General features: G+C 35.2%; 1 protein-coding gene across 4 annotated transcripts in view; it reads left to right on the top strand.

Annotated features, from left to right (window-relative positions):
* Positions 1–21,318, top strand: part of COP1 (COP1 E3 ubiquitin ligase) — a 259,112-nt gene that overhangs the window by 96,146 nt on the left and 141,648 nt on the right. For all 4 annotated transcript variants that reach the window (XR_007148125.1, XM_047840424.1, XM_047840423.1 and 1 more), the window contains exons 10-11: positions 8,508–8,622; positions 13,157–13,292. Coding sequence is in view for 3 of the 4 variants with exons in the window: in XM_047840424.1 (XP_047696380.1) it covers positions 8,508–8,622; positions 13,157–13,292 (251 nt within the window). In the remaining variant the exon portion in view is untranslated. The remainder of the gene's footprint in view (positions 1–8,507; positions 8,623–13,156; positions 13,293–21,318) is intronic.

Genomic DNA, 21,318 nt, shown 5'->3' with positions numbered 1-21,318 from the left:
TGACAGACTAATACATTTTGCTCCAAAACAACCCACTGACTTACTGTTACAGAATATTGTTTATTTTTCTTTAGTGCATATATTTCATGATGTAGGCAAGAGTCTGGAGATAACCAAGTGGGCATTCCAGACTAGCTGAGATTAATCCATGCTGCTCAGTGTAGAAGACATAATATTTATATAGTTGTATATATATTATGCATTACGTGTCTCTCTATTTCTGTATCTGTCCATTAATGGATGAATGGTTAGAGAACATGTGTATATATACACAATGGTATGTTATTAGATCATAAAAAAGAAGAAAGTCTTGGCATTTGCTACAACATGGATAGACCTAAAAGTTACATGTTTAGTGAAATAAGTCAGAGAAATGTAAGTGCTACATGACCTTACTTATATGTGGAATTTTAAAAATAAATACATCAATAAATACATAATAAACTAATAGATATAGAAAACAAAACTGGTGGTTGTCAGAGGCATTGGATGTGGAATGGGCAAAATGGGTGAAGAAGGTCAAAACGTACAAACCTTCAGTTATAAAAGAAGTAAGTCATGGGGATGTAGCATACAATATGGTGACTATGGTTAATAATACTATATTCCATATATAAAAGTTGATCTTGAACCTCATCACAAGAAAAAAATTGTAATTATGTATGGTGACAGATGTTAAATAGAGTTATTGTGGTGATCACTTTGCATTATATACACACATTGAATCATTATATTGAATACCTGAAAGTAATATAATTATATTTTCGTTATACTGCAGTTTGAGAAAAGTAAAAAAGTAGAGTATCCTTGAGGGAAACTGACTTATGAAATGTTTGTGTACTTTTTTTTTAAGTTATGAGTAATGATAAAGCTTGTAGTGTTTGCTAGTGGCATTGGTGCCATTACCTTGATTTGTGCTAACAGGAAAGTAGTTTTATACTGACTATTGCTTTTGCCTCACAAGTCATATATAAACACAGTGAAGACAGCATATGATATCTTCGTTTATTTGAGTAGAGATTTGACTTCACAGATACCTTAGAGGGTCTCAGAGACCCACCAAAGCCTAAAGACCACAAATGGGGACCACACTTTGAGAACCATTGCTCTAAATTATGCAGGTTTTCTCCCTTCAAGCCATTCTTCAAATCTATATGAAGGAGTGTGTGTGTGTGTTTAACTGATAATTGTTTTATTATTTTATTATTTTGCATTTGGCTCTTGATCTTATAAAGATTATTTACTGTATAAATAATAATTAGGTTTTCATTCTGCATTGTTTCATTTACAAAATCAGATTCCAGGGAGGGTATTTATATAATGAAAATTTGGCAAATTTCAAGTAAGCAAATTAATACAGAACACTTTCAACTTCATTTAGAATAGGGTTCTCTTGGTGGAATCGAGAAGGAAATTTGTTATGGTAACAATTCTTTCTTTCATTGTATAAACATTGATTTTATTCATCTTTTGAAGATTTCATTTCTTTTGTATTCTTGGCCATTAGTTTATATTACATATGTGAAATGGAATATTCAATTTCAAGTAATTCTCTTTTCAATTTAATTCCACTCATTGGGAATGAGTTTTTTGTTAAATTTATAATTTTCAGGGGTGCTTGGGTGGCTCAGGCGGTTAAGCGTCTTCTTTCAGCTCAGGTCATGATCTTAGTTTGAGGATTCGAGCCCCACATTGGGCTGTGTGCTGACAGCTCAGAGCCTGGAGCCTGCTTCGAGTTCTGTGACTCCTTCTCTCTCTACTCCTCTCACTCTGTCTCTGTCTCTCTCTTAAAAATGAATAAGCAAAAGGAAAAATTAAAATTTGTAATTGGTTATAATTTACAGGCTGACACTAAATGATATTTTTGTATAGCCATCAAGTTTAGTTTGCTTTGTTATCTTAATAGCATGCCTATTAACTTTTTAGCATTATGAGAATTTTTTTTACTTAAAAAGTGACCAAATAAAATATTTTCATGCTTCTGTTTTTTTCTGTGGTAAAACTTAATTATTTTGTAGTTTAGTAAATGTGGCCATTTTCATTTAGAGGTAGTCTAGATAAACATAAGTGATGAACATTTCCTTTTGATTTTTAGCCATATTTATATCCTGCGTATAGGTAGAGAGCTTATCCTGAACATGTTTTGAAGATTTGCCTTGTAGATGATCTACAACCATTTCATATTCTCAAACATCTATTTCCTCACAATTAGCATATTTCTGTTCATTTATATTGATGTTATTTATAAATTTAATAATTTGTGTATGAAAATGAGCTAAGTGATGTATTTTTATCAACAATTATGAAGCAGCCTAATTTTGAATGGGGTAGAAAGTTGCACTGAAAAAATAAATTCAAGAAAAGCTAAGAGTAAATATTAGTCAGATAATTGTCAAAAATAAGTTGCTGTAAAAACTAAAAAGCAGACTGTTTTTGTCTGCTTCTTTGTTTTATTTGTCATATTCTTGATTTCTGTTATTGTAATCATTCCCATGTTTCAGACTAAAATCTTTTTTCTGTGTTTTAATTGAGCAGATCATTTTTTATTTTTTATTTAAAAAAATTTTTAATATTTATTTTTGAGAGAGAGAGGGAGGGTGCAGGGGGGTGCAGGGGCAGAGAGAGAGAGAGAGATGGAGGGAGGGAGAGAGAGGGAAGGAGGGAGAGAGAGGGAGGGAGGGAGAGGGAGGGAGAGAGAGGGAGGGAGGGAGACAGAGGATCTGAAGCAGGTTCCCTGCTGACGGCAGAGCCCAATGTGGGGCTCAAACTTGTGAACTGTTAGATTATGACCGGAGCCTAAGACAGATGCTTAACCGACTGAGCCAGAGCAGATCACTTTTTTAAAAAATCTAAGTTCTTCCCCTCAGAATTAATAAAAATTATGTTGGCATATAAAAAGGAATATATTTCATGAATGTGTAAATTAGAGGCATAATTACAATAAAAGAAACTCTGTGATTGAGCTGTTATGTTAATTACTAGAACATTAATAGTACCATTCAAGTCCCCATGTGCTTCTAACAAATTCCATCACTCTGCCTCATGTCCAGAGCTAACCACTTTTCTTTTTTTTATTAAAATTTTTTTTAAATGTTTATTTATTTTTGAGACAGAGGCAGAGCATGAATGGGGGAGGGGCAGAGAGAGAGGGAGACACAGAATCTGAAACAGGCTCCAGGCTCTGAGCTGTCAGCACAGAGCCTGACATTGAGGCTCAAACTCATGAACTGTGAGACATGACCCAGTTGAGCCACCCAGGCGCCCCTAACCACTTTTCTGATATTTGTGTTTGTCTGTGTTGACTTTTTCAAATTGTTTTACCATAAATATATATATCTCTATATTATTTGGTTTGACCATATATGAACTTTATAAAAATGATATATAGTTTTTTGAGATTTGTTTTTGCTAAGATTAGTTCCTGATGCCTATGGGTGTAGTTGATTTATCATCACTAATATATAATATTCTATTTTGTTAATGTACTACAACTTACCAATTGTCCAGTTAACATACATTTGATATATTTGTAGGGTTTTTCTTTTTGCTATTAAGGTATCTTTATACATGTCTCCTGATTCAAGGTGCAAGATTTTCCCTAGATTTTGTACCTAGGAGAGTTAGTGAGAGTGACCAAGTACACACATCAGTGGCTTTCGTATTTTGAGATAATGTCACATTGTTTTCCATAGTCTTTTTATCAATTTAAAATTCCTACCGCAGAAGTGTATGAGTTCCGTTTTCTTCACATCCTTGTTAGTAATTGATCTATTGAACCCCTAAATGGTTGCCAATTTAGTGGGTAAGAAATAGAAGTTAGTTGTGATTTTAACTTGCATTTTTCTGACTCTGTCCTTTATATGAAATAGTATTTCATGTCTTTTCCCATTCTTTTTGATATCAGTCTTCTGTTTATTTACTGGTGTACACACACCTATTTATTAATTCAAAGTAGTAATAAATTGTCCCTAATATATTGCCACAATGTTTGGGAATATCATCTTACAGTTTGTACCTTCTTGTCTCTAATGATGGATGTAGATCAACAGAAGAGCTTAATTTGTATCATTGAATTTGTAACTTTTAGTTAGTGCTTTTTGTGTTTCGTTTAAGAAATTCTGCCCTATTGAGACTATAAACATATTCAGTGATACAGCACATGGCCAGTTTTGGTAAATGTTCCATGTATGCTTAAGAAGAGTGTATGTTCCTAATTTGATAAGTGTTCTATATATATTAAGTTAAGCTTTGAAATTAGGTCATGTCTATTTCTCTGTTGAATTGATGAGATTAATCTGCTGTGTTGGTGGGTTTGTCAATTTTTCTAGGAATTTTTGCTTTATGTATTTTTGAGACTACTATTGTGTGTGTACTGGGTATACAATTATTGAGTTGAAAGTTTTGCATTATTCAGTGGCCGTTTCCATTCCCATTAATGATTTTCATCTTGAGTCTGTTTTTTTCTCCTTTGATAAAATTTGCCTGGTGTATTATTTTTCATGTTATTCCAAATTTTCACTGTATTTATGTTTTTGTTGTTTCTTTGGCAAATAGCATAGTTATATTCTAACAGTCCTTTCTGCCACTAACTAGTGAGTATTTTAATTTATATTTATTACAACTACTGATATAATTTCACTTTTTAAAAAATGTTTATTCAGTTTTGAGAGAGGGAGAAATAGAAAGAGAGACAGAATGTGAGCAGGGGAGGGCAGAGAGAGAGGGAGACAAAGAACTTGAAACAGACCCCAGGCTCTGAGCTGTCAGCACAGAGGCTCATATGGAGCTTAAACCTACAAACCATAAGATCATCACCTGAGCCAAAGTCAGACACTCAATAGACTGAGCCACCCAGGCGCCCCTCACCTTTTTACTTTTTAATGCTTGCTATTTGTCTCACTTTCTGTGTTTTTCTTTTCTATTTTGACCTCCTCCTTCCACCACTGTACTGTATTAAACATTACCTATTCTCTTATTATGCTTTTAGTAGTTATCCTTTTATCCTTGAAATTGATCCAAACTAATACTGTTTCTAAAACAAGAGTCTAAATTTAATCTTACTATTTTTAAAAATTTTAATTCCAGCATAGTTAACATAGAATGTTATATTAGTTTCAGGTGTACAATATAGTAATTCAACAATTCTATACATTACTCAGTGCTCAATGTGATAAGTGTAGTCTTTTTTTAAAGTTTTTTTTTTTTTTTTTGAGAGAGAGAGGGAGAGATAGAGATATGGTGTGCAAGCGGGGGAGGGGCAGAGAGAGAGGGAGACTGAGGATCTGAAGCAGGCAGAGATCTGAAAACAGTAGAGAGCCTGATGTGGGACATGAATTCACACACCATGAGATCATAACCTGAGCTGAAGTTGGACACTTAACCAGCTTAACCCAGGTGCCCCTCATCGTGATAAGTGTAGTCTTAATCTACCCTTCACCTATTTTATGTATCTTTCCACCTGCCTCCTCTCTGGTAGCCATTGGTTCCCTACAGTTAAGAGTCTGTCTGTCAGTTTGTGCCTTTTTTCTTTGTTCATTTGTTTTGTTTCCTAAATTCAACATGTGAATGAAATCATATTTGTCTTTCTTTGACTTATTTTAGTCAGCATTATACTCTCCAGATCCATCCATGTTGTTGAAAGCGGCAAGATTTTGTTCTTTCTCATGGCTGAATAATACTCTGGGGTGTGTGTGTGTGTGTGTGTGTGTGTGTGTGTGTGTGTGTGTGTGAGTATGTGTGCATACCACATCTTCTTTATTCATTTATTGATGGACATTTGGGCTGCTTCCATAATTTGGCTGTTGTAAATAATACTGCAGTAAACATAGGGTGCATGTATCTTTTTGAATTAGTGTTTTCATATTCTTTGGGGTAAATACTCAGTAGTGGGATTACTGGATCATATGGTAGTTCTATTTTTAATTTTCTCAGGAACCTCCATTCCGTTTTCACATTGGCTGCACCAGTTTGCATTCCCAACAGCAGTGCAAGAGGGTTCCTTTTTCTCCACATCCTTGTCAACACTTGTTGTTACTTGTGTTTTTGATTTTAGCCACTCTGACAGTGGACATCTCATTGTGGTTTTGATTTGCATTTCCCTGATAATCAGTAATGTTGAACATTCTTTTCATTAAACTTCATATCTTAATTACCTTCCTGAACAACATTAGTGCTCCAGAATTGAAACTTTCTTCACTCTTCTGATTTGTATGCTATTTTTTAGTGTATTTATTCTGTCTTATTAAGCCCTATGATTTTGATATTAAAATTAATGTTATAAACAAAATTTAAAATCACTTATTTGGGTACAAATTTTCTTGCTCTTTTTCATTTTATTTCTCAGGCCTTCCAGTTGATGTTACTGAATTTTTAAAAAAATTTTTAAAAAATGTTTTTACTTATTTTTGAGACAGAGAGAGACAGAGTATGAGCAGGGAAGGGGCAGAGAGAGAGGGAGACACAGAATCTGAAGCAGGCTCCAGGCTCTGAGCTGTCAGCACAGAGCCTGATGCGGGGCTCGAACTCACAGACCATGAGATCATGACCTGAGCTGAAGTCGGACGCTTAACCGGCTGAGCCACCCAGGCGCCCCTATGTTACTGTATTTTTTAAGTACCCAACTTCACTTTTCTTCATTTTTTAAAGAAATGACTTACAAGCAGTAGTTTTTGTTTTCATACACATGAAAAAATACTTTGCTCATTTTGTTGCAGGATACTTTTATCAGGATCCGAATTTTAAATTGGAGTTCTTATTTTTTCATCTTTTTGAGGATAACCAAAGTTCACTCCTCTAGCTTCTTTTATTGCTGTTAAGTAGTATTTTCCCTGTTAATTTTTCGTCTTGTCACGTGAGTTATCTTTTCTGTTTGATTTTAAAGTCATTTTGATTTTCGGACAAAAACACAGTTTTGCCTTACTGTGTCTAATTATGGATTTCTTTTAAATTATCCTACTTGATAGGAATAATTTCTTTGTATTCATGTCTGTTTTCAGTTTTGGAAAATTGTCAACATGCGTTCTTCGAATATTTCTTCTTCAGTCTGTTACAGTTTCCTGGGTCTCTGAAGTGCTCAGTTTCAACCTTCCTCTGAAGTTTTCTGTCTTCTTATCTTTTATCCTTAATTCTGGTTAATTCCTTTAGGTTTATCTTCCAGTTCTCAATTCTCTTTTCAGTCTTTAAATCTAAGTTTTAGTGTTTTTATCTTTTGTAGGAAATTGTCTCCAAGTAAGTGTTGTCCTTTTTGTTTTTCCCCTCCTCTGCACCATTATATGTTGGTTAACATCACCTTTCTGAGTTCAGCTTCCTGTTTGGTTGTATATCTGTTATGTCTTCAGAAATTGTCTTAACTTTCTTGTGATGAAAGCACCACTTTAAAATATGATTTTTACCTACCATCTAGTTTTAGCAGTTCACTTTAGGGCGTTGTGTTCACGGTAGTACCTTATTACCTCTTGTTACATTTGCAGTTGTTGGTGGACTTATGTCATCTCATACTCTTGTTATGTGTCTCCTCTGTTTATGTGCCTCAAGCATAATAGATAATAACCATTTGTGGAAAGAATTGTCTTATCCTTTCATTTAACATGGTGTAGGCAGTATTATATATTTAGGGTTATAGATTTTTGTTTTTTATAGATTTATATGCCAATGTATTTCACATTTGCTCTCTTTATATGGCTGGATCTTCTAATGTATGTGTCAGACTTGTACATACATATTACATATTACTGCTCCTTAATTTAATAATCAGCATTAACTTAAATATATATTCTGACAATCAAGGACTGTCTCTATTATTCGAAGAGTACAGGGCTTCAATATAGGGATGATGGGAAAGTAATTAATTTTCTTTTGAACATTATTTTCTAACAATTTCTGCATATTAAAATTCTCAAGATTCTAAAATTTAGCATGGCAGTTATAATGGATTCTATCTTCATTTAACTTGGAGAGTTGAAATATACTTATTTCATTCTTGTAAAATTGGCCTTTAGAGCCTATTCGCACTTTGGCTGGACTGTAGGAGTTTTATAGCAAACTGTATTCTACAGACCTGGGACCTAGCATGGCTGAGATCCACCCACTTGCCCCCTTCTACTCCTTCCCCATACAGCCCCATCCTTAAGCCTTTGGTGATCCCCAGAACTCCCTCCCCGCCAGCCTTTGGTCTGCCCAGTCCCTGTCCCCACACGTGCACCTCCATGTTCCCTGAGGTATGTGGATAGATTCCCCTTCCCTTATGTAGTACAAGTGTTCCCCAGGAGGCCTGGGCTGAGAGGTAGGACCTGACCCCCCCAATTCCTCCCCCTGGCTCCAGAAACTCTCGGCCTATTTGAATTTTAAAATAAAAATGGAAAAATATGGTCTAAGAACTATGAGTATTTACCATTTGTAGTTATTTTAATGTGTTAAAATTTTGAATATGCAATCATTTAGATATTTTGTGCAGAAAAAGACCATCATTTGTTGTAAGTTACAAGTGTCTATTCTTGTTACTACTTTAGACAAAGAAACAGCCTTGGTATAACAGCACGTTAGCATCAAGAAGAAAACGGCTTACTGCTCATTTTGAAGACTTGGAACAATGTTACTTTTCTACAAGGATGTCTCGTATTTCAGGTACATATTCTGGACTTTTTAAAATATATTAAATTCTTCTTTCAGATCCATTTCTAGCTTCTTATGATGGATTTATGTAAAGTCCTATTTATAAAGTGCAAGTGTATTTTCAACATAGTCTCCCAGTGTGTTGTGGAGGTTCCTAGAGATCTTAAAGAGCATTGCTTTCCCATAGCTATTTTTGTTCTTTTTTTTCTATTTGGGAATTTTTTTTTCCTACCAGATTTTTTTTTTTTTTTTTTTAAGAGCATGAGTGGCAGAGGGGCAGAAGGCGAGGGAGAGAGAGAGTCTTAAGCAGGCTCCATGCTCAGCACTGAGCCTGACACAGGACTTGATCCCACAACCCTGGGATCATGACCTGAGCCAAAATCAAGAGTGGGATGCTCAACTGACTGAGCCACACCAGTGTGCCCCTATTTGGGAGTTTTTAATCTTTATATAGTGAATTATATAAAGTTAAGAAAAAAATCAGCCATGAATATGTGGCTAGGAAAAATAGGTTCCTTTTAGTTGCCTCCTATTATTAAACATTTATTAAGTTCTAAGCACTGTCCTTTGTGCTAAGAATAAAAAGATGAAAGAACTGATTTCTACTGTCAGGGTGTATTGTAAATTAAGGGGGGATAGCAACAGGTAAATAATTCTATGTGATATTATATGTTCTATAAGTTTATTAGGGGAATAGAGAAGAATTTCCACCATATAGCTGGGAGTGAAAAATATAGGCCACGCTGAAAATGGGGAAGTGGAAGTGAATGGTCACTGTAGGGATTTTGGAGGAGTTGTATTTAGTCAAAGGTAGAATTCATTAAATAGGGTAATTAGAAACGTGTTCAAAGGAAGTAACTCATGCAAAGTCATGGACATAGGACAAGTCATGGACAAATATACCATAAGATATTTTCATTGCTTTAAAAAAGGTAATATAGTTCTGCCTTTTGAGCTGTAACCTTTCTCAGTGTCCTTGCTCACAACCAGTGATGTAGGGACATTAATAGCAAGACATTGTTTTTCTTTCTTTCTTTTTTTTTAGATTTATAGATTGATATACCTATAAAATGTAAAATACAATGCTTGGTATAAGTTAGGTGCTCAGGTAACTGATGTCATTAGTAATACATCTGCTGAAAATTAGGACCACCAAGGAAAAAAATGTGTGGTATTTAATTAGTTGTTAAAATTTTGACCTTGGTTTTCTCTTGAATAGGCATATTTGCATTAAAATCTACATATTGTTTAGAACCTTTAGACAGATTTGCCTTAGGATTGGTGATGGAGGGAAAAGAAGATTTACATAGCATATTTTATATGAAGTCTACAGGGGAGCCACGTTTTATTTATAAGTGTGTGTGAAATTAATGATCAACAGTTTTTATAAGATGGAAAACTTTTCTTGTATTGCCTGAGAATTGAGCTCCTTATTGAGCCTCTGTAATAGTCTATAAAGTGTAATAGGAAGCTGTTATATTGAAAATGGTCTGAGGGGCACCTGGATGACTCAGTCGGTTAAGTGTTTGACTTCAGCTCAGGTCATGATCTCACGGTTCGTGAGTGCAAGCCCCACGTTGGGCTCTGTGCTGACAGCTCGGAGCCTGGAGGCTGCTTCAGATTCTGTGTCTCCCTCTCTCTCTGCCCTCCCCTGCTCATGCTCATGCTCATGCTCATGCCCTGTCTCTGTCTCTCAAAAATAAGCATTAAAAAAAAAAAATTAAAAGAAAAAAATGAAAATGGTCTGAGGCCTACATTCTGATTGGTAGAGGGTTCATATTAACCCTTTTAGGTGTTATTTTTTGTTACGATGTTGAAATACAGTGACCGCAAATGGTAGACATTTAAAAGAAAAAAGATGTGGGAAAGAGAGATTGGGAAGCTCTTAATGGGGAAGTTATTAATAATTTTTAAGTAACTAGCATCATACGTGTGCTATGGCATAATAAAGGTATAGTCACAGACATATTTATTTGGAGGATGTAAATTTACCAGAGGCAGAATAAATTAAAACCAGGAGGAAGATTATATTTTCATTTTTGTGGGCATGGCTATATTATACTTAAAACATGATTTTAGGAGTCTCAAGTTTATCTTACCAAATTTTCACAATGAGTACACTTAACATATTGCTGAACATGAAGTTCCTTCTAGTGTCCTTGACTGTGAAGAAGAAATTTTAACTTCTACCTTAGGAGTACTTGGTGTTTGGTGGTCCTTTTGTATATTTTCAAATGAGAATCCACTGCTCTTTCTTTTAATTTTCAACTCTGAAAATGAGAGATGGGGAGATTGGGAGATTAATTGGGAGATTAATGCCTTGGACTCTTAGTTGTAATTGAATGAGAAGGTAAATTATAAAGTATTAGAAAAGAGAAAAGAGGTGCTGCACACACTTTCACAAACTAAATCTATAATTAGAAGAGCAAAGGTAATATGTTAGCAAATATGTACAGTAATTGATCATAAACCTACCAAGCAAACAAAATCCTACCATTTTGTAACCAGATAAAGTGAAATCTAATCTCTATACTTTCAGATACTAAAATAACAATTTTTAGTGTTTTCTTTATCACTTCTGTTGGATGTAAGTGTTAATGAATAGGTATGATGGACAGAGAAGATCAGCCACCTGGGAAAGGATTATGACCTTCAACAGAATATACATTCTTGAATGCTTGTGAATTTTATGTACTTAGCGATTGGTGTCAAAATATGAAAGAATATTTTTACATTAAAGCAATATTTAAACAAATATCTAAGGTGTTTTTCCAGTAAGTATTTATTACATTGAATACTCAATTATATGTAAAAAGAACCAATTAGCTATTAAATTCAAACCACTTTGTAGTACAGTTGATTTGTTTTATTGCAGTACCCCATGTTTTATTTGTAATTCACTGAATTTACAGAGAATAATTTTTGTGGATCAAGAGCACTATTTTAGTAACATGATACTGATGCTCATTGGGTTTGTTTCTTTTGCTGTTTTTAGAACAGAAACACTACAAAATTGGAACTTTTGGATATAGGTTGTTAGATGGATTTGCTGTGTTAGTGTTTGAATCTTTAAAATGTAAAATATCAAGGACAGAAGCTTAATATCAGAGACAAGGAATTGTTTTTCGTTGTAGTAAGTGTTAGATAAATGTCTTCGTGTCTCCAGTTATCTTCAAGATAACCTAGTATCTCCAGATGAACTAAATCAATTCTGTACTGTCTGTCCTATAGTATGGTGACTCTTTAGACTTAATGATTCTTCTGTCTTAATTTCATTATGCCTACTGTTATTTTCAGGGACATTTAAGAAGGGGAAATCATGAAAGTTTACCTTGAAAAAGTTGTGTGTATGTTTATGTATATGAGCTAAGAATGAGAAGAAGGTATGAACACATAGTGTAGCAATCTTATTTCAGATTTCAGTTAGGAAGCTAACTAAAGTAATTGGTGTTTTACTCTTCTTCCTTTGGAAAAGAAAATACAAGTCCAAACGTAAAACAGTTTTGAAAAATACTGATTTTTGGAGTGCCTGGGTGGCTCAGTTGGTTCAGCATCTGACTGTGGCTTAGAGGGTCATGATCTCCTGGTTTGTGGGTTTGAGCCCCACATTGGGCCCTGCACTGACAGTGCAGAGCCTGCTTTGGATTTTCTCTCCCCCTCTCTCTGCCCATCGTACTCTTGCTCATTCTCTCTCAAAAATAAATAAATAAATTTAACAAAAATAAAGAAAAATGATTTTTTTTTTAAATTCATGCTTTCACTGTAGGCTTGTTTCTAGATTGGAGAATGATATCTGTATTCTGAGTCTTTCATGAGATGATATTGTGATTTAAATTCTAGGTAATTTAATTATGAATAGTTTATTGAAATGGACTTTACTCAAAGTATTTATATAGTTTTCTATTGGATGGAATTAATGTTTTCTGTATTCTACCAAGATATTTGAGAATATTTTTTTGAGAATAATTCTATTTTTGAGAATAATTGATACATTGAAGTTTCTACTCTCTTTTCATAATTGGATTTGAGACACTTCGAAGAATGATGTGAACGAGTATCTCTCTTTTTACTTAAAAAACAATTACTTTCTTAATCTAAATTATGTTATAAATTGTGTTTTGACAGTGAATGTGGGCATGCAGATGTATCCTTGTAAACATATTCCTTCAAAATTACAAATAGACGGTCCAGTGTACATGCTCCTCTCTCCACCCTCACTTTCTCCATTGATAAGGGATTTTCGTTTTAATAAAATATTAAACTTTTCTTGATCAGAGGTACTTTTTTGTCTTTGATTTTCTAAGAAATTTTTGCTTAAAAAATAGAGAATTTACAGTATGCTTTTATTGGTGTGGAAAGAGACATTGTCTTTCAAAGAACCACTAAGTAATTTTTATTAAAGCTGAAAGATCAGCGAAATGATTTGTGCATACTAGTATTCTCTAGTTACTTCAGAATCATATTCAGAATATAATTTCTAATGTGTCTGTACTGCTCTTTGACTTCCATTGCACTTCAATTAATTTATTTTGTTTTCTTCATATAGATGATAGTCGAACTGCAAGCCAGTTGGATGAATTTCAGGAATGCTTGTCTAAGTTTACCCGATATAATTCAGTACGACCTTTGGCTACGTTGTCCTATGCTAGTGATCTCTATAATGGTTCCAGCATAGTCTCTAGGTAAGTATTGGGCAGCACTCTTTACTATTTACTTTTACAGAAGTTTCTCAAATTTAATTTGACAAGCAGTTACAATGTTCTAGTTAAGAGCCAGTATTCTGAGGTCAGGTTCCCTGCCAGTTTTTAGTTCTGTGTTCTTGGGCAAGTTTCTGAATCTCTTTAGTCCTCAATGTCTTCCTCTTTAAAATGGAATGATTAATAGTATTCACCTATTAGGGTTCCAGTTTGTGTTCTTATAATGTCTTTGGTTTTGGTGACAGATATGCTCTCTCATAAGGGCTTCCTTATCTTCATGTTTCTAGAAGAATTGATAGTATTTCTTCTTATGTATTTTGTAGAATTCTCCATCAAAGCCATCTTGGCCTTAAGTTTTTTTTGTGGAAAGAGTTTTAAATATAAATTCAATTTTTAAAAGAGATGTAGGGCTAATCAGGTTATTGATTTTTTTTTTCATGATCAAGCATTATTTTTAGTTTGTGTCTTTAAAAGAATTTGTCCATTTTATCTAGGTTGTTGAATTTACTGGCATTCACATGTTCATAATATTCCTTTATTATCTTTTTACTGTCTGTAGATACTCTGATAATGTTCCTTTTCTTATCCCTGATATTGGAGTGTTGTTTTCCTTTATATGTTTCCTTAATAGTCTGGTTTAGAAATGTATCAATTTTATTTGTCTTCTCAAATAGCCAGCTCTTGGTTTATTGATATTCTATATTTTTATGTTTCATTGATTTCTGCTCTTAACTTTATTATTTCTTTTTTTTCCTTTTGTTAAGTTTAATTTGCTTTTATCTTTCTATTTTCTTAAGGTAGAAATTACAGTGATTGAGTTGAAAGTTGCTTCTCTAACAAAACTTGGGCTTTACATTTCTCTACATGCACTGCCTTAGTTACTTCCTGTGAATTTTGATGTGGTGTCTTTTCTTTTTTCCAAATTTTATTTTTATTATGGTAAAATATGTGTAACATAAAATATACTGTCTTAACAAGTGTACTGTTCAGTGGTATTAAATAAATACCTTCATAATATTGTGTAAATGTCCCTAATATCCATCTCTTTAACACTTGACATCTTGTAAAACTGAAACTCAGTACTCGTTAAACAGCAACTTTTCATTCCCCTCTACCCTGAATCATAGCAGGCACCCTTTTCCCCTCTGTTATCTGATTACTCTAAGTACCTCCTGTAAGTGGAATCACGCAGTATTCAGGGAGGGAGGGAGGGAGGGAGGCAGAGAGAGAGAGAGAGAGAGAGAGAGAATCCCAAGCAGGCTCTGTGCTGTCAGCATGGCCTGAGATCAAGAGAAATTCACCTGACTGAGCCACTCAGGCTCCCCAGATTATTATTTTTTTAATTTTAGAGAGAGCATGAGCCAGGGGAAGGCACGGGGGTGGGGGGGGGGGGGGGAGAGAAAGAGAAAGAGAGAGAGAATCCTAAGCAGGCTTCATGCTCTGTGCAGAGCCCAATACAGGGCTCAATCTCAAGACCCTGGGATCATGACCTGAGCTGAAATCAAGTATTAGAAGCTCAACTGACTGAGCCACCCAGGCACCCCGTGGCTGTAGCATTTTACAATACCACCAGCAGTGCAAAAGGTTTCCAGTTTCTCTGCATTCTTGCTAGCACTTGTTATTTTCTCTTTTTTTGGTAGTCACCATCCTAAACAGATGTGAGGTGGTATCTCTTAGATTTGCTTTGCATTTCCCTGGTGATTAGTGATGTTGAGCATTGTTTTATGTGCTTATCGGCCATTTGTTTATATTCTTAGAGAAATTTCTATTTAAGTCTTCTGCCCAGTTTTGAACTTGGTTGTTGCTATGTTCAGTAGTTCTCTATAAATTCTGGATATTAATCTCTTATCAAATTTGTACATATTTTCTCTCATTCTGTGCATTGTGTTTTTACTTTGTTGAGACTGTGTATTGATGCGTAAAATTTAAAAATTTTCATAAAGTCTAATTTGTGTGTTTTTCTTTTGTTGCCTGTGCTTTTGGTGTCATATCCCAGGGATTGTTGTCAAATCCAAAGTCATGAAGAGAGTTATAGTTTCGTATTTTATATTTACATTTTTGACCCATTGTGAGTTAATTTTTCTATATGGTTTTAGGTAAGGGTCTACCTTCATTCTTTTGTTATGTGGATATGCAGTTTTCTGAACATCATTTGTTGAAAAACTCCTTGAAAAACTCAGTGATATTGCCACTGTTGTCAAAGATCATTTGACTTTGTATGGAAGGTTTCTCATCTATTACATTGGCCTACATTATCTGTTTTATGCCACTACCATAGTGTTTTGATCATCATAGCTATGTAGTAAGTTTTGAAATCAGGAAGTGTGAGTCCTCTAGCTCTGTTCATTTGCAAGATTGTTTTTTCTATTTCTGTGGAAAATGCCATTGGGATTTTGACAGGGATTGCAATGAATCTCTAGATTGCTTTGGGTAATATTGACATCTTAACAATATTCAGTCTTCTGATCCATGGACATGGGATATGTTTCCATTTATTTGTGTCCTTCTTTAATTTTTTTCAGCAAGTTTTTGTTGTTTTCATTGTACAAATCTTTTACTTCCTTGGTTAATTCTTAAATTTTTTTTTTTGGTGTTGCTGTAAGTTTTCATAATTTACGATTGTTCATTGTTATTGCATTGAAGTTATGATATATTTTCATTTTCATTCAGTTCAAGAAACTTGTAAATTTCAACTTTGATTTCTTTTTTTGACCCAAGGATTATTGAGGCATATTTTAGTAGTTCTCAGATGTTTTGATTTTCTAGTTACCTTTCTTTTTATAGTCTTTTTATATCTTCATCATCTTTATGACCATTCTTTAAAAATTTTTTTAATTAGTTAATTTTTAAATTCACATCCAAGTTAGCATATAGTGCAACAATGATTTCAGGAGTAGATTCCTTAATGCCCCTTACCCGTTTAGCCCATCTGCCCTGCCACAACCCCTCCAGCAACCCTCTGTTTGTTTTCTGTATTTAAGAGTGTATTAGGTTTTGTCCTCCTCCCTGTTTTTATATTACTTTTGCTTCTCTTCCCTTATCTTCATCTGTGTTCTGTCTTAACTTCCTCATATGAGTGAAGTCATATGATACTTGTCTTTCTCTAATTTCGCTAACACAGTATCCTCCAGTTCCATCCATGTAGTTGGAAATGGCAAGATTTCATTCTTTTTGATTGCCGAGTAATACTCCATTTTATATATACACCAGATCTTTTTAAAAAAATTAGTATCATATTTTATTATTATTTTTTAAAATGTAACGTATTGTCAAGTTGGCTGACATACAGTGTATACAGTGTGCTCTTGGTTTTGGGTGTGGATTCCCGTGATTCATCGCTTACATATAACACCCAGTGCTCATCCCAACAAGTGCCCTTTTCAAATCATTTTTTTTTCAACATTTTTATTTATTTTTGGGACAGAGAGAGACAGAGCATGAACAGGGGAGGGGCAGAGAGAGAGGGAGACACAGAATCGGAAACAGGCTCCAGGCTCCGAGCCATCAGCCCAGAGCCTGACGCGGGGCTCGAACTCACGGACCGCAAGATCGTGACCTGGCTGAAGTCGGACGCTTAACCGACTGCGCCACCCAGGCGCCCCAACAAGTCCATGACCTGTTCAATGTCCATGACCTGTTTCCCTCTCTTCCCCTCTCCCCCCGCCATGAACCCTCAGTTTGTTCTCTGTATTTAAGAGTCTCTTATGGTTTGCCTCCCTCCCTCTCTGTTTGTAACTATTTTTTTCCCCTTCCCTTTCTCCATGGTCTTCTGTTAAGTCTCAAGTTCCACATATGAGTGAAAACATAGGATATCTGTCTATCTCTAATTAGCTTATTTCACTTAGCATAATACCCTCCAGTTCCATCCACGTTGCTGCAAATGGCATGATTTCATTCTTTCTCATTGCCAAGTAGTATTCCATTGTTTATATAAACCACATCTTCTTTATCCATTCATCAATTGATGGGCATTAAGGCTCTTTCCATAATTTGGCTATTGTTGAAAGCATTGCTGTAAACAGTTGTGGTACATGTGCCCCTATGAATCAGCCCTCCTGTATCCTTTGGATAAATTCCTACTCGTGCTATTGCTGGGTCATAGGGTAGTTCTATTTTAAAATTTGAGGAACCTTCACACTTTTCCAGAGTGGCTGCACCAGTTTATGTTCCCACCAACAGTGCAAGAGGGTTCCTGTTTCTCCACATCCTTGCGAGTATCTGTTATTTCCTGAGTTGTTAATTTGAGCCACTCTGACTGGTGTGAGATGGTATCTCAGTGTGGTTTTGATTTTATATACCACATCTTCTTTATCCATTCATTCATTGATGGACATTTGGGCTCTTTCCATACTTTGGCTATTGTCGATAGTGCTGCTATAGACATTGAGGTGCATGTGCCCCTTTGAAACAGCACACCTGTATACCTTGGGTAAATACCTAGTAGTGCAATTGCTGGGTCATGGGGTAGTTCTATTTTTCATTTTTTGAGGAACCTCCATACTGTTTTCCAGAATGACTGTACCACTTTGCATTCCCACCAGCAATGCAAAAGAGATCCTCTTTCTCCGCATCCTCGCCAATGTCTGTTATTGCCTGAGTTGTTAATTTTAGCCATTCTGACAGGTGTGAGGTGGTATCTCATTGTGGTTTTGCTTTGTATTTCCCTGATGATGAGTGACGTGGAGCATTTTTTCATGTGTCGGTTGGCCATCTGGATGTCTTGTTTAGAGAAGTGTCTATTCATGTCTTTTGCCTGTTTCTTTACTGGATTACTTGTTTTTTGGGTATTGAGTTTGATAAGTTCTTTATAGATTTTGGATACTAACCCCTTTATGTGATAATGTCGTTTGCAACTATCTTCTCCCATTCTGTCGGTTGCCTTTTAGTTACGCTGATTGTTTCCTTCACTGTGCAGGAGCTTTTTTTTTTTTTTTTTTTTATGAGGTCCCAATAGTTCATTTTTGCTTTTGTTTCCCTTGCCTCTGGAGACATGTTGAGTAAGAAGTTGCTGTGGCCGAGGTCAGAGAGGTTTTTGCCTGCCTTCTTCTCTAGGATTTTGATGGCTTCCTGTCTTACATTTAGGTCTTTGATCCATTTTGAGTTTATTTTTGTGTATGATGTAAGAAAGTGGTCCAGCTTCATTTTTCTGCATGTCGCTTTCCAGTTTTCCTAGCACCACCTGCTGAAGAGACTATCTTTATTCCGTTGAATGTTCTTTCCTGCTTTGTCAAAGATTAGTTGACCATAATGTTTGTGGGTCCATTTCTGGGTTCTCTGTTCTGTTCCATTGATCTGATTGTTTTTGTGCCAGTACCATATTGTCTTGATGACTACAGCTTTGTAATACATCCTGAAGTCTGGGATTGTGATGCCTCCAGCTTCAGTTTTCTTTTTCAAGATTGCTTTGGCTATTTGGGGTCTTTTCTGGTTCCATACAAATCGTAGGATTGTTTGTTCTAGCTCTGTGAAGGATGCTGGTGTTGTTTTGGTGTTATTTTGATAGGGATTGCCATTCTTCAAGAATTTTTAATAAAAATTTCTAATACACATAAAAATAGAATGAAGTAATTCCTCGTAATAGCCATCTTCCAGATTAAGCAGTGATCCAGATTTTGCTGTGGTTGCTTCATTTATACTTCATTCTTTGCGTTAGTGTTTGAAACATGTTTCAGATGCTGTGTCATTTCACCTTTACATCCTTAAGAATATCTGTGTCCCAGGGTGCCTGGGTGGCTCAGTTGATTAAGTGTCTGACTCTTAGTATCAGCGCAGGTTGTGATCTCAGAGTTCGTGGGATTGAGCCTGTGTTGGGCTCTGCTCTGAGTGTGGTGCCTGTGTGGGGTTCTTGCTCCCCCTCTCTGCTTCTCTCCTGCTCGTGTACACACCACACACTCTCTCTCTCTCAAAATAAATAAACCAATGTAAAAAATAAAAAAGACTGTGTCTTAAAATGAACATTATAAACCCACAGGGCTGTATCACATGTAACACAATTACCAGTAGTCCCTTGGTATCATCAAATTGCTTGTTTATGTTCAAATCTCCTAGATAGAATGGAGAAACCTTAAAAAGATGTTTTGATGCAGATCAGAAAGTTGGCAATTTTTACCTTGTCTAATACATTACTATGCATGTTTTTCCATTTGCGTGACTGAGATTTTTATTAATGTATAAGAGTATTGATCTTGAAATTTAACCTGTTAGCTGGAGAGACTTGCAGTAAACCCTTTTTTATATTCTAGCTGTTTAACTCAGTAACTGATAAGATAATCGTACGTTCAATGTTTTTCTATGTGTTGACAATGTGAGGAATGATTTTGAAAGGATTAAAATTTGAAAATGCAGTAGATCTTGGAGCTTATTTAACTAGTTAATTAAATGAGTGATTATAGAACAAAAATTCATTGATCCCTTAATGTGGGCTAGGCTAAGAGTATAACCATGAACAGGCCAGATATCAATGCTTGGATTTAGGAAAGCTCTCAGCTTATTTCAGTGCCTTTATAGAAGCAATATAAGAAAAGTTTTTGAAACACTACCCTGGAGTAGCAGTGTAACTGTTAACTAGTGTAAGAATGTATAATATATGTGCTTAAAAGCTTCAGAAATGTTGGTTGATGAAATTACAAAAGAAGACTATGGAAGTTTATAATATTGGCCTGATATGTATACATTTAACTATAATCATGTGGCTCTATTCAACTAAAAATATAATAGAAATATAAAATATAGTGCAAGTATAAAGCAAAATTTAATGTTTTCTTATAATCTCCTTTAGCATTGTAAATTCATCCTGTATTGTGTCTTCTTTTCTGTTAAAAAATGAACAACGGGGTGCCTGGGTGGCCCAGTCAGTCCATTGGGCATCTCACTTCAGCTCAGGTCATGATCTTTCTCATGGTTCATGGGTTTCAGCTCTGCTTGGAGCTCTGCACTGACAGCTCAGAGCTTGGAGCCTGTTTCAGATTCTCTGTCTCCCCCCTCTCTGTCCCTCACCCACTCATACTCTCTCTTTCAAAAATCAATAAACATAAAAAAACCCCAAAAATCCAAAAGGAAAATAAAAATTTCCTTCTTAACTTTATATTTAAAAAGCAGCATTTCTGGAGCACCCTTGCTGGCTCAGTCGGTTAAGCATTTGACTTTGGCTCAGATCATGATCTTGCAGTTTGTGAGTTCGAGCCCTGCTTTGGGCTCTGTGCTGACAGCTCAGAGCCTGGAGCCTGCTTTGGATTCTGTGTTCCCTCTCTCTCTGCCCCTTCCCTGCTCATGCTCTTTCTCTGTCTCTCAAAAATGAATTAACATTAAAAAAAAATTAAAAAAAAAACATTTCTAGTTAGAAAATTTAGAATCGGTTATACATTTGTTAGGTATTCAGTAAAGAGAAAGAGCCATTTTTTTCATTATTCCTGAAAGCCATTTTAGCTTGATTTTAATTTAATATAATCCTGGGTTTTTTTTTTCTTTTTATTGCTATTAAATCTTGATCACACAAAGACATTTATGTCAGAGTGCATAAATGTATTCTGAGGCAGAAGTTCCTGAATACTTAAATGAGATTTCAGTTTGGGAATACCACTTATTAAAAGTGACGTTAATAACGTTAAAATACTTCAGAGGTTGGCGCCAGATGGCTCAGTCAGTTAAGTGTTTGACTCTTGATTTTGGCTCAGGTCATGATCTTGCAGTTTGTGAGATTGAGCCCCACATGGGGCTCTGCACTGATAGCATGGAGCCGGCTTGGGATTCTCTCTCTCCCTCTCTCTGTCCCTCCTCTGCTCATGCTCTCGCTGTCTCTCAAAATAAATACATAAATTTATTAAAAAGTTCAGTTAAAAATTTAAAACTACCTTTTGTGGTTTCATCTTAAAAGAACATGCATTCTTTTATTTACACTGAATTAACATTTCTGAAAATTTTCTAATTTTGCAGGTTTATAAGGCAGGATAGATAAAGACTAGTAGGTAGCAACAAGAAAGCAGTCTCCAAAGAAACTTTGAAACTTTCACAG

This window comes from Prionailurus viverrinus, chromosome F1, assembly GCF_022837055.1.
Source record: "Prionailurus viverrinus isolate Anna chromosome F1, UM_Priviv_1.0, whole genome shotgun sequence".
In the NCBI taxonomy this organism is placed as follows: domain Eukaryota; kingdom Metazoa; phylum Chordata; class Mammalia; order Carnivora; family Felidae; genus Prionailurus; species Prionailurus viverrinus.
Note: the sequence above shows the minus strand (reverse complement) of the source record. Positions and strands in the feature narration are given on the sequence as shown.